Source organism: Leopardus geoffroyi, chromosome C3, assembly GCF_018350155.1.
Source record: "Leopardus geoffroyi isolate Oge1 chromosome C3, O.geoffroyi_Oge1_pat1.0, whole genome shotgun sequence".
Lineage (NCBI taxonomy): Eukaryota > Metazoa > Chordata > Mammalia > Carnivora > Felidae > Leopardus > Leopardus geoffroyi.
The window spans coordinates 69,668,362-69,694,103 of NC_059338.1; the positions used below are offsets into that span (position 1 = coordinate 69,668,362).

General features: G+C 43.9%; 1 protein-coding gene across 9 annotated transcripts in view; it reads left to right on the forward strand.

The window, feature by feature from the left end:
• Positions 1 to 8,760: 8,760 nt before the first annotated feature.
• Positions 8,761 to 25,742, forward strand: part of LOC123585329 — a 153,460-nt gene continuing 136,478 nt past the window's right edge. For 5 of the 9 annotated variants that reach the window (XR_006706068.1, XR_006706067.1, XR_006706069.1 and 2 more), the window contains exons 1-2: positions 8,761 to 8,926; positions 17,447 to 17,483. Coding sequence is in view for 4 of the 9 variants with exons in the window: in XM_045453362.1 (XP_045309318.1) it covers positions 8,770 to 8,926; positions 17,447 to 17,483; positions 18,005 to 18,058; positions 22,798 to 22,978 (429 nt within the window). In the remaining 5 variants the exon portion in view is untranslated. Of the gene's footprint in view, positions 8,927 to 17,446; positions 17,484 to 18,004; positions 18,059 to 22,797; positions 23,875 to 25,742 lie in introns of those variants that run through there. The other 4 variants (XM_045453364.1, XM_045453362.1, XM_045453365.1 and 1 more) reach the window with 4 other exon arrangements.

Consider the following 25,742-nt stretch of genomic DNA (forward strand, 5'->3'; position numbering starts at 1 on the left):
ACAACACAAAGTTAAAAGACACAGACTTTAAGGAAAAACATTTGTAACTCATATGCAAATAAGCCCACAGACTATATAAATAACATTTCTCTATAAATAGGAAATGATTACAGATCAAGTGACAGAAGAATAAAATACAAATGGCTATTAAATATGTGCAAATATATGCAATCTCACTAATAATTTGAGGAAAAGAAGTTAAAAGGAAAAATTATTTCTCAATCACCAAATTGACTAATTATGATTGATCATATTGTCTGCAATCAAGGCTGTGGGTAAATAGGAATTCTCGTATACTGATGGTGGTATCCTAAATCGGTGACTTCTTTTTGGAACGCCAATCTTTCGTTTTTACCAAAATATTAAATATCCACACCTTTTCCTTAGTATTTTATTTCTAAGATCAATCATTGAAGAAAAAAATATAGCTTATATAACAACCAATGACTATATAGGTTATGTCCCATTCAGTATTATTGATAATAGTACATAACTGATACCAATGTGTCTCTCAATAATAAATAAACGTTAAAAAATTAAGAATTAAAAAGAAGACATCATTATAGGTACAGCAGAGATAGAAAAGACAACAAATGGATCTTATGAACACATTTATGCCAATACATTTGAAAAATGTGTACCAAATATACAGTCTTTGAAAAACACAAATTTCCCAAATGGATTCTTTTTTCATAACGTTTATTTTTGATGGGGGGGGGAAGGGGCAGACAGAGAGAGAGGGAGACCCAGAATCTGAAGCAGGCTCCAGGTTCTGAGCTGTCAGCACAGAGCCTGACGCAGGGCTCGAACTCACAGACTGTGAGATCATGACCTGACCTGAAGTCGGAGGCTTAACCCACTGCACCACCCAGGCGCCCCCAAAACTGATACTTAATACTTAGAGAATGTAACCTCTAAATAGTCTTATAGCCATTGAATAAATGTAATCATAGTTTAAAAGCTTTTTTTTCTGTTTCTCTCTCTCTCTCTCTCTCTCTCTCACACACACACACACACACCCAGACACACACACACACACACACACACACACACACACACACACACAACCAGTCCTTATTGCTATTATTGGCTAAATACCAAAATTTCATTGGAGATGTCATTCTAATCTTATGGCAATATTTCCATGAGTGGTGAAAAGGGCTACTTTCCAATCCATCCGATGAGAACACCGTGATCTTAATACCAAAATCATACAAAACCTAAGTAGAAGAAAGAAGAACTATAGGCCAGTCTTCCTGTGGATCACTGATAGACAAAAGAAACAGGAGGAGAAGACATTGACCCAGTCTTCAAGTCAAAGAACCTAACGCAACCCAAACCAACCCAATTTAATGTATGGTTGAAGATAACATACCCTGAAGTGCTAAAACCTGTTAATGGCTTTAAAAATGTTAGATAAACAATGACTGGGGTGGGGGATGGCTGCTGGAGAAATTCTCATGAAGGAAGGATAGGAAATAACCATTTCAATTAACAACTCAGGCAACAACAGATGTTGGTGAGGATGCAGAGAAAGAGGATCTCTTTTGCACTGCTGGTGGGAATGTAAACTGGTGCAGCCACTCTGCAAAACAGTATGGAGGTTCTTCAAAAAGTTAAAAATAGAACTACCCTAAGACCCAGTAATTGCACTACTAGGTATTTATCCAAGGGATACAGGTATGCTGGTTCGAAGGGGCACATGCACCCCAATGTTTGTAGCAGCGCTATCAACAATAGCCAAAGTATGGGAAGAGCCCAAATATCCATCGATGGGCGAATGGATAAAGAAAATGTGGTATATATATATACAACGGAGCATTACTCGGCAATCAAAAAGAATGAAATCTTGCCATTTGCAACTATGTGGATGGAACTAGAGGGTATTATGCTAAATGAAATTAGTCAGTCAGAGAAAGACAAATATCATATGACTTCACTCATACGAGGACTTTATGACACAGAACAAGGAACACAAGGGAAGGAATGCAAAAATAATATAAAAACAGGCAAGGGGGCAAAACATAAGAGACTCTTAAATAGGGAGAACAAACAGAGGGTTACTGGAAGACTTGTGGGGGGATGGGCTAAATGGGTAAGGGGCATTAAGGAATCTACTCATGATCATTATTGTACTATATGCTAACTAACTTGGATGTAAATTTAAAAAATTTTTAAAAATTCAAATCTGGGGAAAAAAAGAAAGAAAGAACCGTTTCAGGGGCACCTGGGTGGCTCAGTCGGTTGAGCGTCCGTTGAGCATCTCGCTCTTGATTTTAGCTCAGGTCCTGATCACAGGGTGTGGGGTAAAGACCTGCGTCAGGCTCTGTGCTGAGCATGGAAGCTGCTTGAGATTCTCTCTCCCTCTGCCTCTCTCTCTCTCTCGCTCTCTAAAAACTGAAAAACATAAAAATAAAAAATAAAAGAAAGAACTATTTTAGAAGTGTCTTTAAAAAGCAGTCTTTGTTTTGTCTCCACAAGGAGGGAGAAATATGGTATTGCATGTGTGGGGAGCGTGGTATATGTGGGTAAAAGTGAAGAAATCTTCCTGGCTGGAACAGGCCAGCCTAAGATATTTCTTATCTTAGAAATAAGATAGGAGGAGAAGATGGGGTGCCTGGGTGGCTCATGCGGTTAAGCGTCCCACTCTTGATCTTGCCTCAGGTCTTGAACTCAGGGTTGTGAGTTAAAGTCCCATGTGGAGCCTACTTAAAAAAAAGATAGGAGGAGAAGATATGATTGTATAATCACAATCAAACAAGATTGATTTGTTGAACAGAGTTGGTGGCTATGGACGGAGTGTTTGGAACTGTCAGCCCAACAGCTGACACACAGATCCATGTGATCAATGATGGATGGATAGACAGACTCATAGACGCACAGATGAAGGGATGGATTTCATCTGTGACAACTTGTTGGGAAGGTAAAATTATGAAGGTCACTTAGCCATAAATCTAAAGGATCTGGGGAGCACCTGGGTGGCTCAGTAGGTTAAGCTTCCGACTTTGGCTCAGGTCATGATCTCCCGGTTCGTGAGTTCCAGCTCCACATCGGGCTCTGTACTGACAGCTTGGAGCCTGGAGCCTGCTTCAGATTCTGTGTCTCCCTCTCTCTCTACCCCTACCCCACTCGTGCCCTGTCTCTCTCTCTCTCAAAAATAAGCAAACATTAAACAAAATTTAATTGATTTTCTCAGAGGCTGAATTTAGTGACATTGAAAGACACACCCCAAGCCAGGCACACAGAGTCCCTACATGAAAACCAATTGTGAACCGGATAGTATTTTCTTCAGGACCATCATCAGCCTCTTCCTGTCTTTTCTCTTCTGCATCTATATTGATTTATTCCTCTGAACTGTTCTGCAGAGCCCATCCGGCATGGGCGATACAGCTGCCCAGAGACCACAGTCAAGTACGTGAGTGACGGGCAAATGTTTACAGTTCTATAATGTGACCTCCTAAAAAGTCATTCTGAAATTTCCTGATCATCACGAGTGAGGTCACATGCATGATGAAAACGCTGCCATTCCTGTCCCCCCCCCACCCCCACCAAAGAAGATGTCCTAGCCTGCGACCTCACCTTCCTCCTTTCCTTAGGAAAACTTCCCATTTTGTACAACTCCTCGGAGCATCTCTCTGCTTGCTAGCTGCGATGCTGCCGGATTTGTGGACTGCTTAATATAGCGAATTAGATCTCCAAACGTACTCCATTGGATTTTGTTTTGTTGTTATTTTTTTAAAATTGAGGTAGAGTCGGCATACAATGTTGTATTAGTTTCAGGTATACGACATAATGATTGAGCAATCCCATACATCACACAGTGCTCCCCATGAATTTGATTTTGAACATCGCCAATCAAGATGCCTACAGATCTTGTGGTCACATGATCTCATGGGAAGGAGGATCCCACTGTGCTGCCTTTCCCAGTGTTTATGTGCAGTGCAGCTGGTTTGAGATGAAGGATACCCCCCAGGACACACACTTCCTCCCAGCATGAGACAGATTCAGAGTCTGAGGCTGTGGGTGAAAGTCATTGCCAGTGAGGAGGGGTGGCTTTGACAAGTACATTACAACCTGGTTGTGTTTCATGAGCCATGGTGCAGCTTCTGGAGCCACGTCAGGAAAGTCCTGCCATGTGAGAACTCCCTCCGAGAGCTAAGTCTCTTGCTTTAGTTCAGAGGAGTGGGGGGATACAAAGTCCAGAACATTTGGCTCTACAATGGGGGCAGGTGCTCAGGTTGCCCTACTACCAGTCCTCGAGGCAGAGACTTGATCTGCTTGCATCCTCGCAGAAATACCCCCCACTCTTAGCATATGTCATTTTATGGATGTGTTCTGTCTCACAAATATTTCTAGGATGACCTTTCAATAGCACTCGAGACCTAAGAATGTCTTTATGCCTCAATATAATGTGAGGTCCTTTATGACAATAGCATGCATGCCTAAGGGGTTGCCTCTATCCTTGGAATCAGGAAGTATTCTAATCCAAAAACGCAGCTGTCATCTGAGAGAGCTGCACAGAATTCTCTCAGGAACTCCAGCCTGGTGGTGTCTGGGTGCTCAGTCAGTTAAACATCTGACTACAGCTCCGGTCATGATCTCATGGTTTGTGGGTTTGAGCCCCGCATCAGGCTCTGTGATGACAGTTTGGAGAGCTCCCCTCTCTCTCTCAAAATAAATAAATAAACTTAAAAAAAAAAGAAACTCGAGTCTGGTGTGGGGGCTTAGTTGCTTACACTAGCATTTGAATCAGAGGGGAGATTTTCCACTGTCCTCTTGGAATACAAAACTCTTTTTTCCTTATATTTAATTTTGGGAGAGTGCAAGAGGGGGAGGGCAGAGAGAGATCCTTAGACGATCTGAGGCAGGCTCCTCGCTGACAGCAGTGAGCTCCATGTGGCGCTTGAACTCAGGAACCACGAGTCATGACCTGAGCTGAAGTCGGACGCTCAACCAACTGAGCCACCCAGGCACCCCCATAACTCTTCAACATTTACTGCATAGGTAGGCTCAGGCAAAGCAACGGGCTCCCAGTTATTATGGGCAATTCAACTGGGCAGAGGATGGGCTTTCCAGTGTTCATCTAAGAGCTGGTGGACGGACACTCAACTTACTGAGCCACCCGAGCGCCCCTGACTCTTATAAACAACCCCAAATGCCACAGAGTTGATCTGATTATCATTACCTTCCTGATGACATGCAGGAATCTGCCAGTGTTCTTTCTGGGCAAAAAAAAAAAAAAAGAAAAAGAAAAAAAAAAAAGAAAAAAGGAGTGGAGGGCAGTGGGAGAGAAGGTGGTATTTAAGTTGGAAAACTGAGGATACACAGTCAAAAAGCGGTAGACAACTAAATGCAATTTGGATATACAGTTGGTACATATACTGGATCTACACACACATTCTTGCATGAACTTACGTATGTATGGATTTATTTACACCTGAAAGGAGAAAACACAATCACACACCAAAATAAACCTAATGGAAGAGGCTGACAAACTGGAAGGTGAAAAAACTAAGGTGGTTCTTTAAGAAATCAAGATAGCAGCTAAGCGGCTAAACCACCAAGAAGCCTAATTAAGACAAAAAGAAAGCTCCGAGAATCTGTGCAAAGATAATGAAGAAATGATCACAGAGAGGGAAAGGATGAGAAGAGGAATAATTAGCAGGCCTCTGCAAAGTGATGGAGAAACCTGGGTAAAAGGGATGGCTGTCTACACCACCTTGCATAAAATCACATCAAGTGCTCCCTCTCTGCTTCCTTCATGTTTCCCTCCCACACCTTGTTCCCACGCCTCTGCTTCTAGGAGAGAGATCACATGCTACACGTTCCTACCCAAATAAACAAATAGCCGCGAAAGAACACACATCCATTTCTGGAGGTGATGAATATGTTTAGTACCTTCGTTATAGTGATGGTATCACAGGGGAGTGCATAGGAGAAATTTCACCAAGATGTATACAATCACTGGGTGCAATTTGTTGTAAAAAGAGGGAGACAGAGAACATAAAGTTAATGCAGCAAATGTTAACAGTTGATGAATCGCAGTTAACAACTAATGACTTCAGTTGATCAATATATCAAGATGCTTTGCACTGTGCTTGAATTCCTCCGCCCACCACCCCCACAGGTTTCAAATTGTATCAAAATTAAGAGGCCTGAAGCTGTGAAGAAAGCATTTGTGCATTCCTACTTAGCAAATGCAGGATGTAGCCTGTCAACTGAGAGAAGAGGCAGAGCTGAAATAAAAACAAAGTTATTTATTTGGGGTCTCAGAATTGCAGTTTGGGAAAGACACATGTGGGCAGCAACCAAAAGAGTGCCTCTACCCTCCCCACCCCCATCCAGGGAATAAAAGTAAGAGGTTTTTGAAGACAAAAGGGAATGCTTGTATATGTCATTTACTAAGAATTCTGATGACCAAGATTGGTGTTGGTGGCAGGAAACTAAACTTCGTGACCGTACCTGGTTTCTAAGGCTATCACTAAGCGGGGTCTCTCACTATAGCAAGCTGCAGGTGTTTGGGCCGAGTCCCTGGAAGAGATGCAGTTTGGCCCGGTTCCAACATTTGTGGTTCTCCTACCGGTGAGGATGTGCATAAGCCCGTCTCCTTACTGGCCTCTGGCTCCATTTGAAAACGTGTTGACATAAGTGACTATTTCATTTCACCTTTCACAATGTAATATATTGAAGAAGATAATATCAAGAGGCCAAAAGTGAAGCTTGGGCTCATGTCCGTGTTGTGGTGAAAGCAGGCAACCCAAACCCTAAAGCCCTTAATGCAGTGGCTGGCACACAGTAGGTCCTCAATATATGGTTCTAGTATATAGTGGGGGGGGGGTTGGTTACCAAGCAACCATTTCACATTCTCTGGGCTCCCCGGGGACTCTCACTGGAGATAGTGGGGTGGTGGGATTGTGGCTGAGACTCCCCTTGCCCAGCAAGAAGCAGGCGTAGGTCTCAGGCCAGGCCAGTAGGATGCTCCCTCCTTGGAACGGGAGCCTCCAACAGCTGGAGCTCCTTCCACCTGAGTGGTGGCACCCTAACCACTCTGTCCTTGCCAGGCGACTATTCCCAAGGGTCTCTCTTTCTGGAGCTACCTTGCTTTCAGCCCAGTCCTCCAGGCCCCCCTTGGACTCAGGGAATGCCCATTATCCTTCCAGCTTCTTTTCTTTTCCCTAGGCTAGTCAAAATCATCTTCTCTGGCTTATGACCCTGACAAATGGAGACAAGGGACTCTGAATCTCCTCAGCAAGAGGGCTGCTCTGAGCTGTCCCCAGTCCAAAGACCGGAGGGCTGAAACCCGGGGGGCTCTTGAGGGCAGGATGCAAGTCCTTTAAGCGGACTTCAAAGCCTTAACAGGACCTTGGAAGACTGCCAATCCTTCTTGTTCGTGCCACTCCAGCCCCACTGGCCTCCTAGCTATTTGTCCCACCCAGTGGCACCCTTCTACCTCAGGGCCTTTGCACTTGCTGTTCCCTTTGCCTGGAATGCTCTTCCTCCAGAAATCCCCCAATCTGCACATCTCTTCTTTGCTCAATGGCATCTCCTCATGGGGCCTCCCTCAAGCACCCTACTTCAAAAAAACACCTGACTCCTATGCCTACTTCAGTTTTCTCCACAAACTTCCAACATCCCACATCATCTTCTTATTTATTTTTCTGTCTACTACCTACGCCCTGTGAGGGCAGGCTTTTGCCCAACTTGCTCACTTCCCTATCCTCAGTACAGTAACCTGGCCTGTGGTAGGTGTCAATAAACATTTGTAAACCCGAGTTGCCTTCTGGGTGGACGCGGTCAGGAACCTGGTGGAACGAGCGTTGGTCGCAAAGGGTCTTGGCTGACTCAGTCCTGGCAGACAAGTGCCCTATTGGGGTCCTGGAAGGATCCCTCTCTGCCACTCTGGCAGTGACCTGCGTGTGGGGGAGGGAGCCACGCAAGGCCTGGCCAATCTGGGTGGAGAGCCACTGTCTCTTGGAAGACCCAATAACAATAATAATGATGATGATGATGATGATGATGATGGCAGCTTTTATGGTTGCGGGTGTTTTTTCCTAGGTCTCTGTTAAGTGCTTTCTATTCACTATCTCGTTTACGTCTGGCATCGTTCCGAAGAGGTGGTCCTATTACATCCATTTTATACATACACATATATTTTAATGTTTGTTTATTTTAGAGGCAGACAAAGCACAAGCAGAGTCGGGGCAGAGACAGAGGGAGACAGAATCGGAAACAGGTTCCAGGCTCTCAGCAGTCAGCACAGAGCCCGACGCGGGGCTCGAACCCGCGATCCATGAGATCATGGCCTGAGCCGAAGTCGGACACTCAACCGACTGAGCCACCCAGGCGCCCCTATTACATCCATTTTAAAGATGGGAACCCTGAGGCTTGGAGCGTGTCAGTAACAGGCTCCACCGCCTCAGGCCACTTCCCTGCAGCCCGGCCAGTAGCTGCTCTGGGAACGAAGGATACATTTCCGCCCTGCCCAAAGGAGGGGGAGTGGGAGCTGGGCCGCCGGGCGTGGGAGGCGGGGCTTCCCGCGGAGGCGGGGCTGCTGGTGGTAGGGGCCTAGAGCGTGCGTCCTCCCAGGACCTTCCCGCCAGGGGCCAGGCTGCGCGGCGGCGGCGGCTCCTCCCCGGAAGCGCGGCGCGGCCGGAGGCGCGGCGCGGCCTGACGTAACCGGGCGCTCGGACCCGGTCAACGCGGCTGACGCTGCGCAGCCAGAGAGCCGGCACCGCCGCCGCCTGGGCTTGGAACGCAGCGCGCGAAGCCATGGCCTCCGGCGCCGCAGCTAAGCGGGCGCAGGGCGAGCGGGCGGCGGGACGGCAGCCCCGGCCCCGTCCCAGCGCTGGGCTGACCGTGTGCCCCCTCGTCTCGTCCCACAGAGGCGGACACTCCACAGAGGTTGCTGCGCACCGTCAAGAAGGAGGTGGGTGCCGGAGGCGGGGGCGGGGGCTCGGGGCGCGGTCCTGGGGGAGGGGGCTTGCAAACCACCCGGGGAAGGGTCTCCGAAGGAGAGGTAGCCGGTGGCGGCGGCGGGGACGGCCATTTCCAGTTTGGGGCTCATCTGGCTGGGTGGTACCTCCCGCGGAACTGGAGGCGGCTGAGTTTGGGGGTGGGGGTATAGGGGGACTATGGATGTTTTTATGCTGCGTGCAGGGGCGGGTGCAGCGGGAGGGCCTCCCGCGTGTGGGGCACCCCTGGATATGTCTGGGTAGGACCTCCTCTTGTGGTCGGGTCTCAGTAAGGTGAGGCAAGCGCCTGGGGGTGCTGACTGGGCGTATTGGGTGGCGGGGGGCTGAATGGAGCTGCAGAAGGAAGACCAGACTTCGGAAGGGGGGAAAGGTGCACTGGAAAAATGCCCCTCATCCCAGATCTCCCCTCTCCCACAAATTCTCAGTGCTTGGAGCCACCCCCAGGAGCCAAGAGACTCCCCCCGCCCCCCATCCGTGAAAGCCCCTGGCAAGTGGGTTACTCCATTTGTGGACTTGTCCCCTGCTGTTTTGGCAGGTGGGTGTCCCTTACCCTCTACCCCCCCACCCCCACATGCAGTAGAGTGAGAAGCAAGCAAGGTTCAACCGTCCCTCTGCCCCTTCCCTCTCCTTGGGGCCAACTGGGACCCCAGTCCAGCCTTTAGTTTCTAGCCTTGGACTGCCTGCAGAGGGGAGAATCCATAGTGGTTGGTTCCTGGGAAGCATTTAGATGCTTGGGCTGTGTGTGTGCGTGTGTGTAAAGCATGCACACGCCTGTGTGGGTGAGGACATGTGGCTGTGAGTGTGTGCCTCTGAGAATGTCTGGGCATTGGTCTGGAGATATCCAAGTATATCTTCTTACTGCGTGTACATGGGTCTGTGTGTTTATGTGTTTTCATGAGTATGAGGTGTATCTGTGTACGTGGGTGAGGCCGTGACCATGTACGTGTGATTGTATGTGTGTCTGTTGCCTTCCTTATGTCACTTCACATCCTGGGACCCCGTCACTGCTGAGCTGCCTCACCCCTGTATCTTGAGTCCTCAGCCTGAGACCACAAATGCCCGCAGCCCTCATTTCTGTTCCTGTGTGTGTGTGTGTTGAGGGTGTCTGCATCTGGTGTCAGCACTGAGCACCAAGAAGCCCCTCCCTGCCTGGTGGCAGACAGCCACCAAAGGACAGCCTTGAAGCCGGGACCTGTTGCTGCCCCTCCCTGCTCAGAAAGCTCGGGCATATGTCTGCATGTAGGTCTCTAGGTGTGGCATGTCCTGCGTTGTTGAAAGAATCAGCTCCAGGGCTGACTATACATTCTAGCGTTTCTTCCTTTTTTTTTTTTAATTTTTTTAACGTGTATGTATTTTTGAGACAGAGAGAGACAGAGCATGAATGGGGGAGGGTCAGAGAGAGAGGGACACATAGAATCTGAAGCAGGCTCCAGATTCTGGAGCTGTCAGCACAGAGCCCGATGCGGGGCTGGAACTCACAGACCGCGAGATCATGACCTGAGCCAAAGTCGGACGCTTAACCGACTGAGCCACCGAGGCACCCCTCATTCTAGCATTTCGGAATAAGGTGGGATGTGTGGAATTCCTCAGAAAGGCCCAGATGTTTTCAGTTTAGGCCTCTTAGAGGCCCTGTGGGGACCTGAAGAAAGCTCTATGTACATAGACCACCTTCCAACAAAACATACAGACCTACAATATTCTGATGACTGTGTTAGGGGAGAGTGTCTCTAGCACCTCCCCCAAAAGCCTTCAGGTTAAAAACCTGCAGACTCTTTGTTCATTGTTTAACCAAACCTGGTTGTAATATGTGCTCTCCAGATGTTTGCAACTGGAATGGCTGTGTTTTCAAGGAAATGGTTGGCTGTTCAACTGGGAGTGGGGGCCACAGGCAGAAGAATGTGTGAACAAGGCATCTGCCTCTGGGCAGGGCTCCAGCTGGGACCCTGGTCCCAGCTCTGCCAGCAGCTCCCTCGATGCCCTGGATGAGTCCTTTCCCCTCTCAAGGACTCAGTTTCCACATGTGGAGAAGGAGCGTCCTTGGAGGTCCCACCCATGTCAGTCTAGTTTGGATTATTGACCGTGGGGAGGGGGGGTGGAGTGGTGGGGTGGGTATACGTTGCCCCTGGTGACCAGAGGTGTGGGCCTGCATCCTCTCTCCTGGGAGCAGCCGAGTTTGGGGCATGGAATGAGCTTTCTGCCTGACATGAGGCCAAGGCCATCGCCTGATCAGAGGGACCTGTGTGGCATCTCCCTTGGTGCCTCGGGGGCAGGGACAGAACCTTCCAGATTTGGGCAAAAGGCCTCTAGCACCCTTTGACTCCGGATCTGCAGTCAGAAGGCACGGCTTACAGTAGTGAGTTGGTGGCTCATTCTGAATTCTGTATTTCTTGGGGCACATCGTTTTCAGGAATCAGCACTTCCATTTACTGGGGGCTACTCTGTGCTGTACCCTGTGTGGACAGGTAACTTTCTGAGGTGAGTGCGATTGTCCCCACTTTACAGACAGAGAAACCGAGCTTGGAGGGGAGGCGTGAGTTGCTCAAGAGCACACAGCTGACAGGGTGCAGAGCCAGGGACTTCACCTCCAGGTCTGTCTGACATCAGAGCCAGGCTTTTACCTCTCATAACCCAAACGTGTCCATCCACGTCTCCGCAGCACTGCAATGTCAGCACGTGTGATGCCATGATTTCCATCGCACGGATGTGAAAACTGGCCCAGAGAGAATAAATGATGTCCCAAGTGCACAGAACAAGTAAAGGACAAGTTCAGGTCTTCTGTTTGTGAGCCCTTTGTTCAGCCCGGGTGCCCCCTGAGGGCGTGGCCACAAGCCCATGTCCCACCAAAGCCGACTTCCTGTCTCCTTCCCTTTCTCTGCCCACCTCTTTGGGGAGCATCTCCCCCCAGTATCAGAGAGCCAGGCTCCAGTGGAGTGGCATAGGGAAGCTCTTTGCCTAGAAATCTGGGAGTCAAGTCAACTCTTCTCCCCATTTTCTGGGTTCAGAGGAGCCACATCCCTGCCTGTCACAGCCTTGCCCAGAGACACCTCCCTCCCTTCTTCCTGGAACTGTTGGCTTAACAGTCAGTTGCTTTTTTTAATTTTTTTCTATTTAAAAACTTTTTAATGTTTTTATTTATTTTTGAAGGAGATGAGAGACGGAACATGAGTGGGGGAGGAGCAGAGAGAGGGAGACCCAGAATTCGAAGCAGGCTCCAGGCTCTAAGCTGTCAGCACAGAGTCCGATGCAGGGCTCAAACCCACAAACCGTGAGATCATGACCTGAGCCGAAGCCGGACACTAGTGTACTGTACCATCTGAAAAGTAGGAAGAAAGCTTTAACTTGGTAGACTGTTACCAAAGACCTTCTGTAGGTTAGTTTTGAAAGTTACAGGAAAGGCGAAGATCGAGCAGACAGCGTTTGGATCATTAAGGTGCTTATAACAGAATAGAGCTGTCCCTGCGGTTTTTGAAACAGAAAAGTTTGTGTGGTTTTTAAAAATAATTTTCAAAGGAATTCATTTTTATTCATGTCCATTTGTTCACTTCACAAGTAACTCTTAAGTGCCTGTTAGCTACTGTTATCCTGTTGCTGTAGAATACAAACGTTCAAAAACCAGGCTCTGCACCCCAGGAGTTTGTTGTTACCAGTTTCCTTTGTATTATTTACTCTATTTAGTGCTTACTAGGTGCCAGAGTCTCGTAGAGCTTATAATGATCATTGTTATTTTGTATTGGCATTTGTTCCAGTTACTGTAAGTTCCCGGTGAGGAATCCGAGTTTTCAAAGACTGGGTAGAATCTACGGTAAGCGTGCAGAGTGAGGAGTTCAGTTTGCCAGGTAGAGAGGCAGAAGGACCAACATTTGTGTGTTTGAGAGTTTGTAAACTGTCACGATTACGTGCTTGGCGGAGTACACAGCAGTGCAGAGGTGAAGGTGTACGAATGAACTTAGCAGGATTTATGAGCAGCTGGGTTTTGCTGGTAGAAAACGTGTGCTATGACAATGGTTGGGAATGAGGTGAATACCTAGGTAAGACAAGCTTATGGAAGTTTGTTAGTGCTATAGAAAGGAGTAGATCTTACCCGATAGGCCTTGGGAAATTTCTTCGGTAGAATGCTTTTAGCGGCAAATAATAGGTGACTTCTAACAGTGACTCAAACAGTAGGAACCAGAAATGTTTTGATGGTTCAGTGATGTCATCAGGATGCCAGTCGTCTCTTGTTCAGTTTTGGAGCTGGTGGTATTTTTATTTCTCCTTTCCGGGGTGGCTAATTAGCAACGGCTCCAGGTATCATATTCTCACATGGGAACATCCATGGGTGGGAAGGACTGCTTTTCTTTAGGTGTTTCTTTTCACAGGGAAGAGGCTTGCAGTAGACTTCCTCTAACATTTTAAAGACTAGGTTAGGTCACACACTCATTCCGCAACTGGTCCCTGGTAAATCAGGTACTGTGATTAGCTTAGAATAATCCTTTCTCTTTTTGAAGCCAGGGTGAGGCCACCTTCTTTGTGTATGGAGACAATAAATATCCAAAAAGTTGTGATTCTCTAGCAAGAACGAAGACTATGGAATGGCTCTTAGGGAGGGAGCCAGCAGTATTTGATGCAGGCATTTTGGAGAATTTGAAGCAGAAGACTAATAAGATTAGATTTCAGTCAGGACACTCTGGTTGATGCATAAAATACAGATCACCAAGCCTTTTTCCTAAAGAGCCAGTGAATATTTTAGGTGATGTGGTCTCTCAGCTCTGCCCTTGTAGTGTGAAAGCAGCCATAGCAATATGTAAGTGAAGCCATGGGACTATGCCCCAATAAAACACTGTTTACAGAACCAGATGGCAGGTAGGATTTGGCCTGTGGCCGTAGTTTGCTGAAGCCTCATATGGAGGATAGGTTATAGGAAACCACATAAAGAGACTGGGAGGCAAAGGAAGCTCCTGTTTTCTTAGCCTAGTATTAGTCCATTATGAAACTTTCAGCTGTGTAGATTGAAAACGTCAGGGGGTTCAATTTATTCCATTAATTTTTTTTTCTGGGCCTTGTGTCTTTCTCATTTGTTTTGGTTAACTTTTTTTTAATCATTTAAGAAATAAGAATAATATTTGGTGGCTTTTTTTTTCCCCTGTGAAAATCATCAGTTAAGAACTCATGTTTGACTAGGGCACTGGCAGGGGAAAAATAAAGCAGAGATCGAAACAGTATAGTTAATACGAATTTGTGATTCCTGAATATAAAAAGTTAGGGGGTGAGAGAGAACTCTCAGAAGATTCAGAGGTTTCCAGGTTGTGCGCAGGCATTTAAATTGGACGTGAAGAATGAGTAGGACTTATCAGATGAACAGAGGAGAGCAGCAGGAATGAGGACACCGTAATTATGACTTTTTGATTATTTTGGCAATAACTGCCTTTAATAGGTGAACTATTTTTTAATTTTCTAAGAAATTAAGGAAAGGAAACAAACAAACAAAAAACTATAATCAGTAGTATGTTTTTATACTGGGTCTGATAGTTCTGTTTTTTCTAGAACAATCCCTGTTACTTCTCTTGATTCCTATCTGCCAGAAAAAATGAACTAAGTCCTAGTGTGTGGGAGAAAATTAACTGGTTTTTCATATTTGAGAGGAACTTGTATATGGTAGAACATAGTGGCAACCACCAGGAGTCTCTTTTGCTTTTTTTCTGAGTAAAATAGGATTGTTGCTTGTTTCACGCTTTCTGACATCATGATTTCATCTATTCCTTTTAAACCTTTCTTCAAATGGGTATATAGGAATGTAGGGATTTTCAACAAATACCAAGAAAAAGAGTTTCCAGGAAAGGTATTCTGTGACATAACCTTCTGGCTGTAACCACGTGTAAGACATCAACCCAAATAATAAAAATTTCATATAACGCAGTTGTGTTGGAGGCACCCCAACGACACCCAGATTTGATTATTGACTAGAAGAGCTCACAGGAGTCAGCATGTAGTTTTAGTCATGCCTGTGGTTTGGTATGGGGACAGGCTAGAAAGGCCAATCAGCACCGAGCAATGTGGTGCATGGGGTGAAATCCAGAGGAGACCAAGCGCAGGCTTCCAGGAATCCTTTCTCTATGGAGTTAGCAGGATGTGCTAAATTCCTCCAGCATGAAATTAGGACAGCACAAGTGGAATGTTGTCTGCCAGTACGAGGCTTATGGATACTCAGTGCCCGAGGTTTCATCAAATGCTAATCACATAGGCATCTTCTCCTGGAAACAAAATTCCAGGTTTCCAGAAGGAAATCAAGTGTACCAGCACTTAGGCAGAGTGAGCGACTCTTAACCAGGTAGGGAATGGTGGGAACCCTCCTGAAATCCAAGATCCCAGGGAACCACCAAGGGCCAGTCATTCAAGTAGGATGTTCTGAGGGTAGCCATCTTTGGCCCGCTGGATGAAACCTGTTCTGCATAGGAATTATAGCCCTGACGTCATTTTTGGTGCTGTCTTAAGATTTTATTTTACTAGCAAGTAATGTGATGGTTACCATGGTACTGGTTTCAGTTTCATCATCCATAGGAAGTAGGTATTTGCACAAAAATTACTAGGGCAATATTAGTTCATTATAATCTTTTTTTTGTGGCTAAGCTTTCATTATGATTCTTAGATATGATAAACATAATGATTTTCAACTTAAATTAGAATGAAATCTCTTAATTATATGGAAAACCCAGGTTTGATTCCTATAGTGCTGAATCCCTGTTTATAGTTATAAGATATTTGGTCATATTCACCAATTGTTTTCTTGCCTAAGTATACAAATAACTTTTGTATTTTTGCATTTTGCTTTATGTATTTTCATATACTTCCGTATGGGAGACAGTCCCCCTACTGTGTTGCTTTGATCTCTAACTTAATTTTCAAGGTGACTGTATCGTGCGTTAGTATATGCTAAGAGTAGCTTCAATGGATACCATGTTTTGTTGTTGGTGTTGTTTTATACATTTAATAAGCCTTATATTTTACAGAAGTTTTAAGTTCACAGCAAAATATAATAGAAAGTACAGAGAGTCTCCATATACCATACCCCCGTACACACCTAGCCTACCCTGTTGTCAACCTCTTGCACGATAGTGGTCCGTTTGTAGTAGTATATTTTTTTCAGTTCCTTGGTTTAGTTTTGAGCAAGAGAGCATGCATGCGTGTGAGCAGCCAAGGGGCAGAGGGAGAGGGGAGAAAGAATCCTGTGCTGTCAGCACAGAGCCTGATGCAGGACTTGATCCCATGAACTGTGAGATCATGACCTGAGCTCAGATCCAGACTTGGACGCTGAACCAACTGAGCCGCCCAGGCACCCTGAGAACAGTGGTGCATTTTATATGGACACTAACTCATCATTTTCAGGCAAAATCTCTAATTTGCATTAGTGTTCATCCTTGGTGTTATACCTTCTATGAGTTTTCACAAATGTGTAATGATGTGAATCCACCTTTGTGGTATCGTGTGAAAGAGTTTCACTGCCTTAAAAGTCCTCTGTGCTGTGCCCCTTTATCCCTACATTCACCCCAACCCTTACCTCCATAGCCCAGCTCTTTCCAGAGTGTCATATAGTTAGAATCATACGGTAGATATCTTTGAATGTTTAGGAAGTTAAAATTCCCTGGTAATTGAAGGTAGGCATTGAAGACATTCTTTGCCCTTTGTTTTGTTTTGTTGCTCTTCAGTAGAGGATCTGATGACCTATGCCTTCCACGAAAAAAAGCATGATTTCTCGAGATGTGTGTCACCTAATGGGGAGGGTTGAGAAAAATGACATCATGAACCACTACATAGCACTCACATTGGGAGCATCCTCCTCTGTGATGTGCGGTGGGTGTAGATAGACTCTCTAGCAATGGAAGGAGACAGTCCCAGGAGGTTAGAACTTTATCAAAGTGGAATGCCAAATCCTTCTTACTTACCTTGCCATTGGAAATAAGGTCAGGGAGAGCCTGTTTGCTATGGTGTGGCCATGCTGCAAAGTACAATAGCTATAGAGCACACTTTGTGCGGGGGTGTTTCATCCTAAAACTGAACAGTCTCTACTGAAGGGCTGGGGAAGTTCTGCCATGTGACAGCAAAATAAACATACTCTCTTTTAACTCCTCTAGTAGTGGAAGTCCAGAAAAATCATGCTAGTTTCAGATTGACATTGTCAGCTCTGATAATCATTCTCCTAACGATACCATTTTCCTCCAGTGTCTTAGAGTTGGTCAGTGATGGTCAATGTAAACATCAGTTCACCTGTAGGTGTCAAATTCGGATAAAACCTATTTTTGCTTTTGGTCTTAATAAAGAGGAGAAAGTAAGATTTCTTAGTTCTTGAACCCTATCAATCGTATAATTACCATTCAGTGTAGTGTGGTTTCCAGGTGTGGTCCCAAAGGAATACTTTTTAACAAATCATTAGCCATACACTTGTAATTTCCTCTATTTTTCGATTATTGATTTAATATGTATTTTGCTTTCTTCTTTAGGAGCAGATAAGAATGCTGAGGAAGATTCTATAGCCAGGTAGGATTTTTATGGATTTTAAAAATGACATTTGTTGGGGCACCTGGGGGGCTCAGTCGGTTAAGGGTGTGACTCTTGATTTCAACTCAGGTTTGTGAGTTCAAGCCCCACGTCGGGTTTTGCGCTGACAGGCTCCTTGGGATATCTTTCCCGATTTCTGTGTGCACTCACTCTCAAAGTATAAAGGAATGAAATGAAATGAAATGGAAAATGAAAGGAAAGGAAAGGAAATGAATGAAATGAAAATTATGTGTTTCCTAAGGGAACGCAGAGAACAAAAGCAGTTGTTGAGTGTTCTACCCTGGAGTAGACACTATATCCTATGGGTAACAACTGTTCAGTTATATAGTCATTGCATAGCTTTGCAAAGTAGCTGTGTTATTGTAGCCTACTTTTTATTTCTTTGGCAAGTGTGGTTCAGGGAGGTGGATTACTCGCCCCATGATTCCATAGTTAATGGGTAGCAGAGGGGTTTGCCCGTCAGCTTGTGTAGTTTCCACATCCATTCTCTGGTTCCTCAGCAACACTGAGATGAAGATCCGGATCCTAGGGCAGATCAACTCAGAATGTCAAAGGTAAGGATGTCGGAACTCTAATTTAGGGTTTTCTTAAGAACCCAGGTTAGTCCAAGCATTTGCCCTTATATATTTGACCACTAGTGCTAACAAAAGTAATTAGTGCAGTGGTAACTAGTCCCTTGTTTTTGCCATCAGAGATTTTAGGGTGGATGTCATCTATGGCCATGGTGTCACGGCTTTTACATAATAAGCAAGATCTTGTCAGGCAGCACCTTAGATGTTCTGATATCTCCTCTTCTTGAGACAAATGATTTTTCTGTAAGGAAAGGATATCTAGTTGTAGACCATGTTATGTTAATTAAATTCAGCCTCTCTTTCGAGGATATTGCTATATGATTCTCTGTTGCCTAAGTTCCCAGTCTGGATTCCCTTTGGGCTAGTACCCTTGACTAGTCTAGGAAGCTTTTTCTTTGTTTGGAGATGTGTTTCCCCATGACTTTTCTGTACTGTGTTTTTGCCTTTTTACTTTCTTCTCTGGTTTTCTTGGTATTTTTTTTTCCATTGATTTTTCCACTTCTGCCAGCGAAGGACTCTCCATTTTTCCAGAGGCCAAATCAAAAGCACGTAGAATCTCACGATTTAGGGAACCTCAGAGATTAATTCATCAAAATACCCTCTGGTACTTCAACCTCTATTTAACCTCCTTGCCCAATGGTTGTTTCCATGGAGAATTTGAAACTCAAAAGAGATTGAAGTGACCTATTTGGATATGATAAGTGACAGAAATGAGATTTCAGTTCGGGTTCTTTTCTTTGTTTCTTTCTTTCTTTCCTTCTTTGTTTTTTGTCTTCATTGTGCAGGCAAATGTTTTAATAATAGAAAGCTGGAGTGTGGGGTCTAATGAATACAATGAAGGAGAGTAAGAATCGAATTAACTGAGGAGAGCAGGTTTCAAGAAGAACAACACTGAGTTGGATAGGAATAAGAGTTTTAGAAGAGACGTCAGAATATGGGGGTTTATGCCAAGTGAGATAAAGGTGAAAGACTGGAATGAAGGACCCAGGATTCGGGGAGTTGTTTAGAAAGGCATATTCAACTAGAGTGTTCAAGAGGGTCCTGACCAGGTTTCTGGTTTTGTGTGTGTTGGGTTCATTGAAGGTGCGAGCATACCTCAGATTTTCTGATGAGAGAGATTAAAAATCATTTGAGCTGCTGGGAAGAGTCTGTTTACAGCAAGTAGAAATATGGTATCATGTACTTCCACCCCAACTTAGGGAGGATGGCTTAGATCCTCTGAAGGAATTGGGGGTGGGGGGTGGAGATTCTGAACAACAGAGATGTATGGCCCAAGGCAAGGTGTCTCCTCACTCCACCTCTTTTCCTAAATCTGTGATGCCCTTCCCATGTACCTGTAGGGCTGGGCAGGGCTAGGACTGACTTGTCAAATCAGTTAGGGAGCTTCATCTGGTTAGGTGATAACATGCCTATGTTGAGGTGACTGTGTGGATGACTGAGACTCCCAATTAGCTTGTTCTCCAGGAGCAGGACATGGCTCCTACCCTCGGTCATTTGAGCCCATTCTTGTACGAGTCTGTGCCTTCATAGGCTAAAGATTGAAAGGTTGGAGAATGCCACTGAACCATGCCGAAGAGTGATATAGCAGTGGGAGCTCATCGGGAAGAAAATATTCAGGCAGCGTCTAGAGAAATAGAGGCACAACTACCAGGACCATTTTGATCACAGTGTCTCTCCTTGGGTAGCTGAATGCCCCTGAAGGCTTGGAAGGTCTTGCTAGTTATTATGGACCTAAATAAGGCAAGAGCAGTGGAGGAACAAAGTTGGCCTTCGGAATTTTTAATCTTTTAATCTCTAGTTAGTACTTCCACTCATAACATAGAAACCTTAACTTTGGTATATTTACTTAAACGGAGGTCTACCTGACACACAATGTAATATGTGATGCAACAACTCTGGATGTTCCACGATGCTCACCATAAGCGTAGCTCCCATCTGTTAATGTATGATGCTATTACGATACCACTGACTAGATTCCCTATGCTGTACCTTTGAGCCTTGTGATTTATTCATTCTATAACTGGAACCCTGAACTCCCCTCTCCCCTTCACCCATTTTGCCATCCCCCCACCTCCCCTCCCTTCTGGCAAGAGTCAAAGCTCTGCATTTGTGGGCCTGTTTCTGCTTTTTCTCTGTTTGTTCATTTGTTCCCCTTTTTAGATTCTACACAGAAGTGAAATCATATAGGATTTGTCTTTCTCTGACTGACTTATTTCACTTAGCCTCCTACGTCAAGGTATATCCATGATGTTGCACATGGCAAGATCTCATTCTGTTTTATAGCTGCATAATATTCCATTGTGTGTGTGTGTGTGTGTGTGTGTGTGTGTGTGTATGCGTTTGTGTGTGTGTGGTCTGTTCATGTACTGGTGGACACTTGGGTTGCTTCCATATCTTGTCTATTGTAAATAATGCTGCAGTAAAGATAGGGGTGCATATATCTTTTCAAATTAGTATTTCCATTTCCCTTGGGTAAATAAATACCCAGTAGTGGAATTACTGGATCCCATGGTATTTGTATTTTTAATTTGTTGAGGCCCGTCCATACTGGCTTTCACTGTGGTGATACCAATTTACATTGCATGACTGGTGCAGAAGGGTTGTTTTTTCTCCACACCCTGAGCAACCCTTGTTGTTTCCTGTGTGGTGAAAGTGAGCCATTCTGACAGATGTGAGGTGAGAAGTCATTGTGGTAATGTTTATAGATTTAATTTTCAACCATTTCAGAGAATTCCCTGCCTGTCACCCTTGGTCATGGAAACTCAGAGTGGGTCTTTCCTGGAGATTTCACAGGTTAGGAGAGGTGGAGGCAAAATAGAGAACTGAAAGCTTTTTTAAAACGGGGTCCAAATTTTGAAAGACCTGTACTCTGGAAACCGTAAAACACTGATGAAAGAAATGGAAGGTGACGGAAAGAGAAAGACATCCGATGCTCATAGATGGGAAGAATACTTATTTTGAAAGTGTCTGCACTACCCAAAGCAATCTACAGATGTAATGCAATCCCTGTCAACGTACCAAGAGCATTTGTCACAGAGCTAGACAATCAATCGTAAACATTGTATAGAACCAAAAAAGACCTTGAATGGCCAAAGCAATATTGCAAAAGAGTGGAGGTATCGCAATCTCAGCTTTCAATTTTATTCCAAAGCTGTAGTAATCCAAACAGTATGGTGGGTACTGGCGTGAAAAGTAGCCACATAACTCAATGGACTAGAACCGAAAACCCAGAAATAAATCGACCACTGTATGGTCAGTTCATCTTCCACAAACAGGAAAGACTCTGCAGTGGGGAATAAGCAGTCTCTTCACCAAATGGTGTTGGGAAGAGTGGACAAGCCACATGCCAAAGAATGAACCTGGACCAATTTCTTTACCATATACACAAATAAATTCAAAATGTATTAAAGACCCAAGTGTGAGACTTGAAACCATAAAAAAAAAAAATCCTTGAAGAGAGGACAGGCCGTCATTTCTCTGACTTGGGCTGTAGCAACATTTTACTAGTTCTGTCTCCTGAGCCAAGGGAAATAAAGCAAGAACAAACTAGGGGGACTACATGAACCTACAAAGCTTTTGCACAGTGAAGGAAACCGTCAAAACTTAAAGGCAACCTCTGGGATGGGAGAACATGTTTGCAAATATTTTGCAAATCCAGTAAAGGGGTAGTATCCACAATGTATAAAACATTGATACAAGTCAATATCCCCCCCCTCCAAAAAAGCCCAGTTTACAAATGAGCAGAAGACATGACCAGACTTTTTTCCAAAGACAACATACAGATGGTCAACAGACACATGAAAAGATGCTCCCCAAAACTACAACGAGATACCACATCACACCTGTCAGAATGGCTAAACTCCAGGACACAAGAAGCAAGTGTCTGCGAGGATGTGGAGACAAAGGAAACCTTTTGCACTGTTGGTGGAAATGCAAATGGGTGCAGCCCCTGTGGAAAACAGTATGGAGGTTCCTCAAAAACTTAAAAACAGAAGTATCCTATGATCCAGTAATTGCACTACTGGATACTACCCAAGAGAATACAAAAACACGAATTCCATGGGACACACGCACCCCTGTGTTTATTGCAGCATTATTTCCAATAGCCAGCGCAAGCGTCCATTGACAAATGAGTGAACGAAGAAGAAGTCCTATATTTGTGTTTGTGTGTGTATATGTATATGCATACACGACACACACACTCTGGAATATTACTCAACCATAAAACAATGAAATCTTGCCATTTGCTCACCTGGATGGAGTCTGAGAGTAGTATGGTAAGGAAAGTCAGGGAAAGACAAATACCATATGATTTTACTCATGTAGCACTTAAGAAACAACGAGTGAGCAAAGGGAGGAAAAAAAGGGGAGAGACAAACCAAGAAACAGGCTCTTAACTGCCGAGAACAAACAGATGGTTTCCAGAGAGGAGGTGAGTGGTGGGAGGGGTGAAGGAGGTGATGGGGATGAAGAAGGGCCCTTGTCATGATGAGCATGGGGTGAGTATGGAGTTGGTGAATCACTATATTAATAAACTAATCTAACACTGGATGTTCCTATTACTGGAATGAAAATAAAACTTAATGAAAAAACCAGAGGCCAACTTTTAATTATACCAAGAAACTTCGTTGAATAAACAGATAGCTGAGCTTTCCCTTAATTTTTGAAATTTTGTTTTTAAATAAAGGAACATGTTTTTGTTGTATATTTTTGCTCTAAAGGCTTTCCGACAAACCTGCTCCTGATGATTCATGGCCTACATCAGCTAGCCAAGGCTTAGATTTCGGTACCAAGGTAAAGTACCCACCTGTGAAACTCACTTCCTGCTCTGAATTTAGTTTTCTCCATTATTTACTCTTAAAATTTAACAGTAGCCTGTGTATCATCATTTTATGTGTGTAATGGAAAGTTAGCAAGAACAAACCCCTTTACACATACATGACGTGTTGAATTTTTTGTTTTGTTTTGTTTTACTTTGGTAAATCCTAGAGGTGGAGGCTGAGAAAAGAATGGGCTGGAAAATATATAATGACAGTAAAATTATATTGGGAAAAGCTTTCCCATAATGGAGGAAATATGACATTTGGTTAAGGATAAGGATTCTTACTGTGATAGTAACGTGACTGATAATACTCATGCCTAAATGAAATCTTATTGGATCCAAGTATCTATTGTACGTGGCCCCCACCCTGGGCAAGTTTTATTTTGGTGAGATACAGGATTTTCCTTGGTCTCTATCCTTTGTTCTATATTGAGACTAAAATAATATTAGAAAATGTAGAAATTTAGATGTTTGCATTATTTCTCAACATTTACCTTACAAAGGTGTTCCCCTGTATTTTTAAATAACTCCATGAAGAGTAAGTTAAGATTGTGCATCTCCCTGAAGAATACATATTTTGTTGAAAAGAGTAGCTCTATGAGCAGAGGCTCTTCATAGCCAAGTTGTCAAATTTCTCATTTCAGAAATCTTTCATATTCTAGCTTTTAAAAATATCCCTTCCTAGTCCTTGTGTCAGATTCTAAAATTTAAAGTTTCAGACATCTGATATTTATTTAAATATTCATTTCAAAGCCCCTAAATCATTATAAGTTACTGGAGGTTAGGAAACATACTTGTTTGACTCCTGGAGCTCCTGGAATAAAGTCTTGCTTGGAAGAAGCAATGTCATATTTGTCGAATGTGAACAAATGAGTAGGGAAATGGAATTCCATAGAATGGAATTTGAAAAGTAATGAAATAGGCATGATATATCACAATTAAATATGTGAATTTAAAAAGTAAGGCTTCAGTTTATATTCCGTTTAGTGTTGAATACGTATAAACGCAAAGGGATTCTATTGAGAAAATCAGGAGTTACGTACGAAAGAAGATTACCGTATATTTTTAGTATCCTCCCATTGCGAGCTTAGAATTGCAGAGAAAAAGTCCTCAGCCTTTGTTTTTTCAACCCCATCTGTGTCCCCATTACATACGTCCTTTGAAGGTTCCCATTTCTTCCTAGAATTCTCATTCCCAATTCTTTCTCCATAGTGAAAGTTGATGTGTTAGGAACCTCTCTTTTTCTGTTCTTTTGTTAGTCTAGTAAGAGTTGATAGCTTTTAGGAACGATAGATGCCCGTAATTGAACAATTTATTTTATAGTGAAAAAACTTAAATTCTTTATTACAGTATTTATAACCAGATAACAGTAGAGTGGTAAAAGTCAGTATTATTAGGGATATACTGTGAATCAAAGCCTCTGTTTTATGTATACATTATATATACATACATAAAATGTATATATATCTTTAAAAGGTTTAAAAGAGACTATTGTTCATAGTATATTCCCAGTCCTACTTACGTACCTGTTGAAAAATGTATGTTGTTTCCACTTACCTTACTTGGCTCCCATTTCTCCTTTTCTTCCTTGTCTTAAGCTCATGCTTGATTGATTGGTCATGTCTTATATTTGTTTTCCTTTTTTCCTCTTCTCCCCCCATGCTTTTTAAGGTATTTTTTTATTTTTTTAAAGTTTATTTATTTTGGAGCGAGAGAGAGAGAGTGCAAGCGGGGTAGGGGCAGAGACAGAGGGAGACACAGAATCCAAAGCAGGCTCCAGGCTCCGAGCTGTCAACACAGAGCTCGATGTGGGGCTCAAACCCACAAACCGTGAGATCATGACTCATGAGCTGAAGGTGGACGCTGAACTGACTGAGCCACCTACGTGTTCCCCCCACCATGCTCTTTTTTAATGGTTTACCCCTACCCTAATATTTCCTTGCAGAAAACATTTCTTTAGTGTCTGTTCTTATAGTACATCACTTTCTGTCAACTCCATTGTCAACGTATTGGTTATGGAATTCTACTGTCTGTGTGTGGTTTCCATCCAGGACTCATTGCCCCACAAGGTTTATTATTCTTTTTTTCTCTTTCTTGGAAGGGGCTGAGCTAAATGTTTTTGTAATGTTTGTATTTCTCTTGGAAAGGGAGGGAGAGAGAGAAAGAATGAGCAAGTGCTCGTTGTTGTGATCTGAAAGTATGCAAGGTACGATCTCAGTCCTTTTATATTTGTGGAGGGCTGTTTTGTGTCCCAGGATGTCGCTTATATTGGAGAATGTTCTATGTGCACTTAAGAAGAATGTGCATTCTACTGCTGTTGGATGAAAAGATCTCAATATATCTGTTGATATCCAGGTATATAAATGTATATATGAAGGCCAATGTATACGTATGTATATCTGAATACATCTGGTCCAGTGACACATTGGATCTGTGTTTCCTTACTGATTTTCTGCCTTGACGATCTGCCTATTGCCATGCGTAGAGTCTTAAAGTCTACAATCATGGTATTTGTATGTGTACATTTATTCATGTTTGTGATTCATTGATTCATCTTTGTGGGCGTTTCACTTTGGGGGCATAAACATTTGTAATTTGATGGATAGACCCCTTAATTGTGATAAAACGCCCTTCTGAATCTGTTACTACAGTGTTTGGTTTAAAATCTAGTCTGTCTGGTGGAAGTATGGCGACTCCAGCTCTCTTTTGACTTCTAGTAGCATGATAGGTGGTTCCCCATACCTTCACTTTGAATCTGGAGGTGTCCTGGGGCCTAAAATCAGTGTCTTGTTGACAGCATATGGATGGATCTTGTTCTTTGGTTTTGCTTTGTGTTTTACCCAT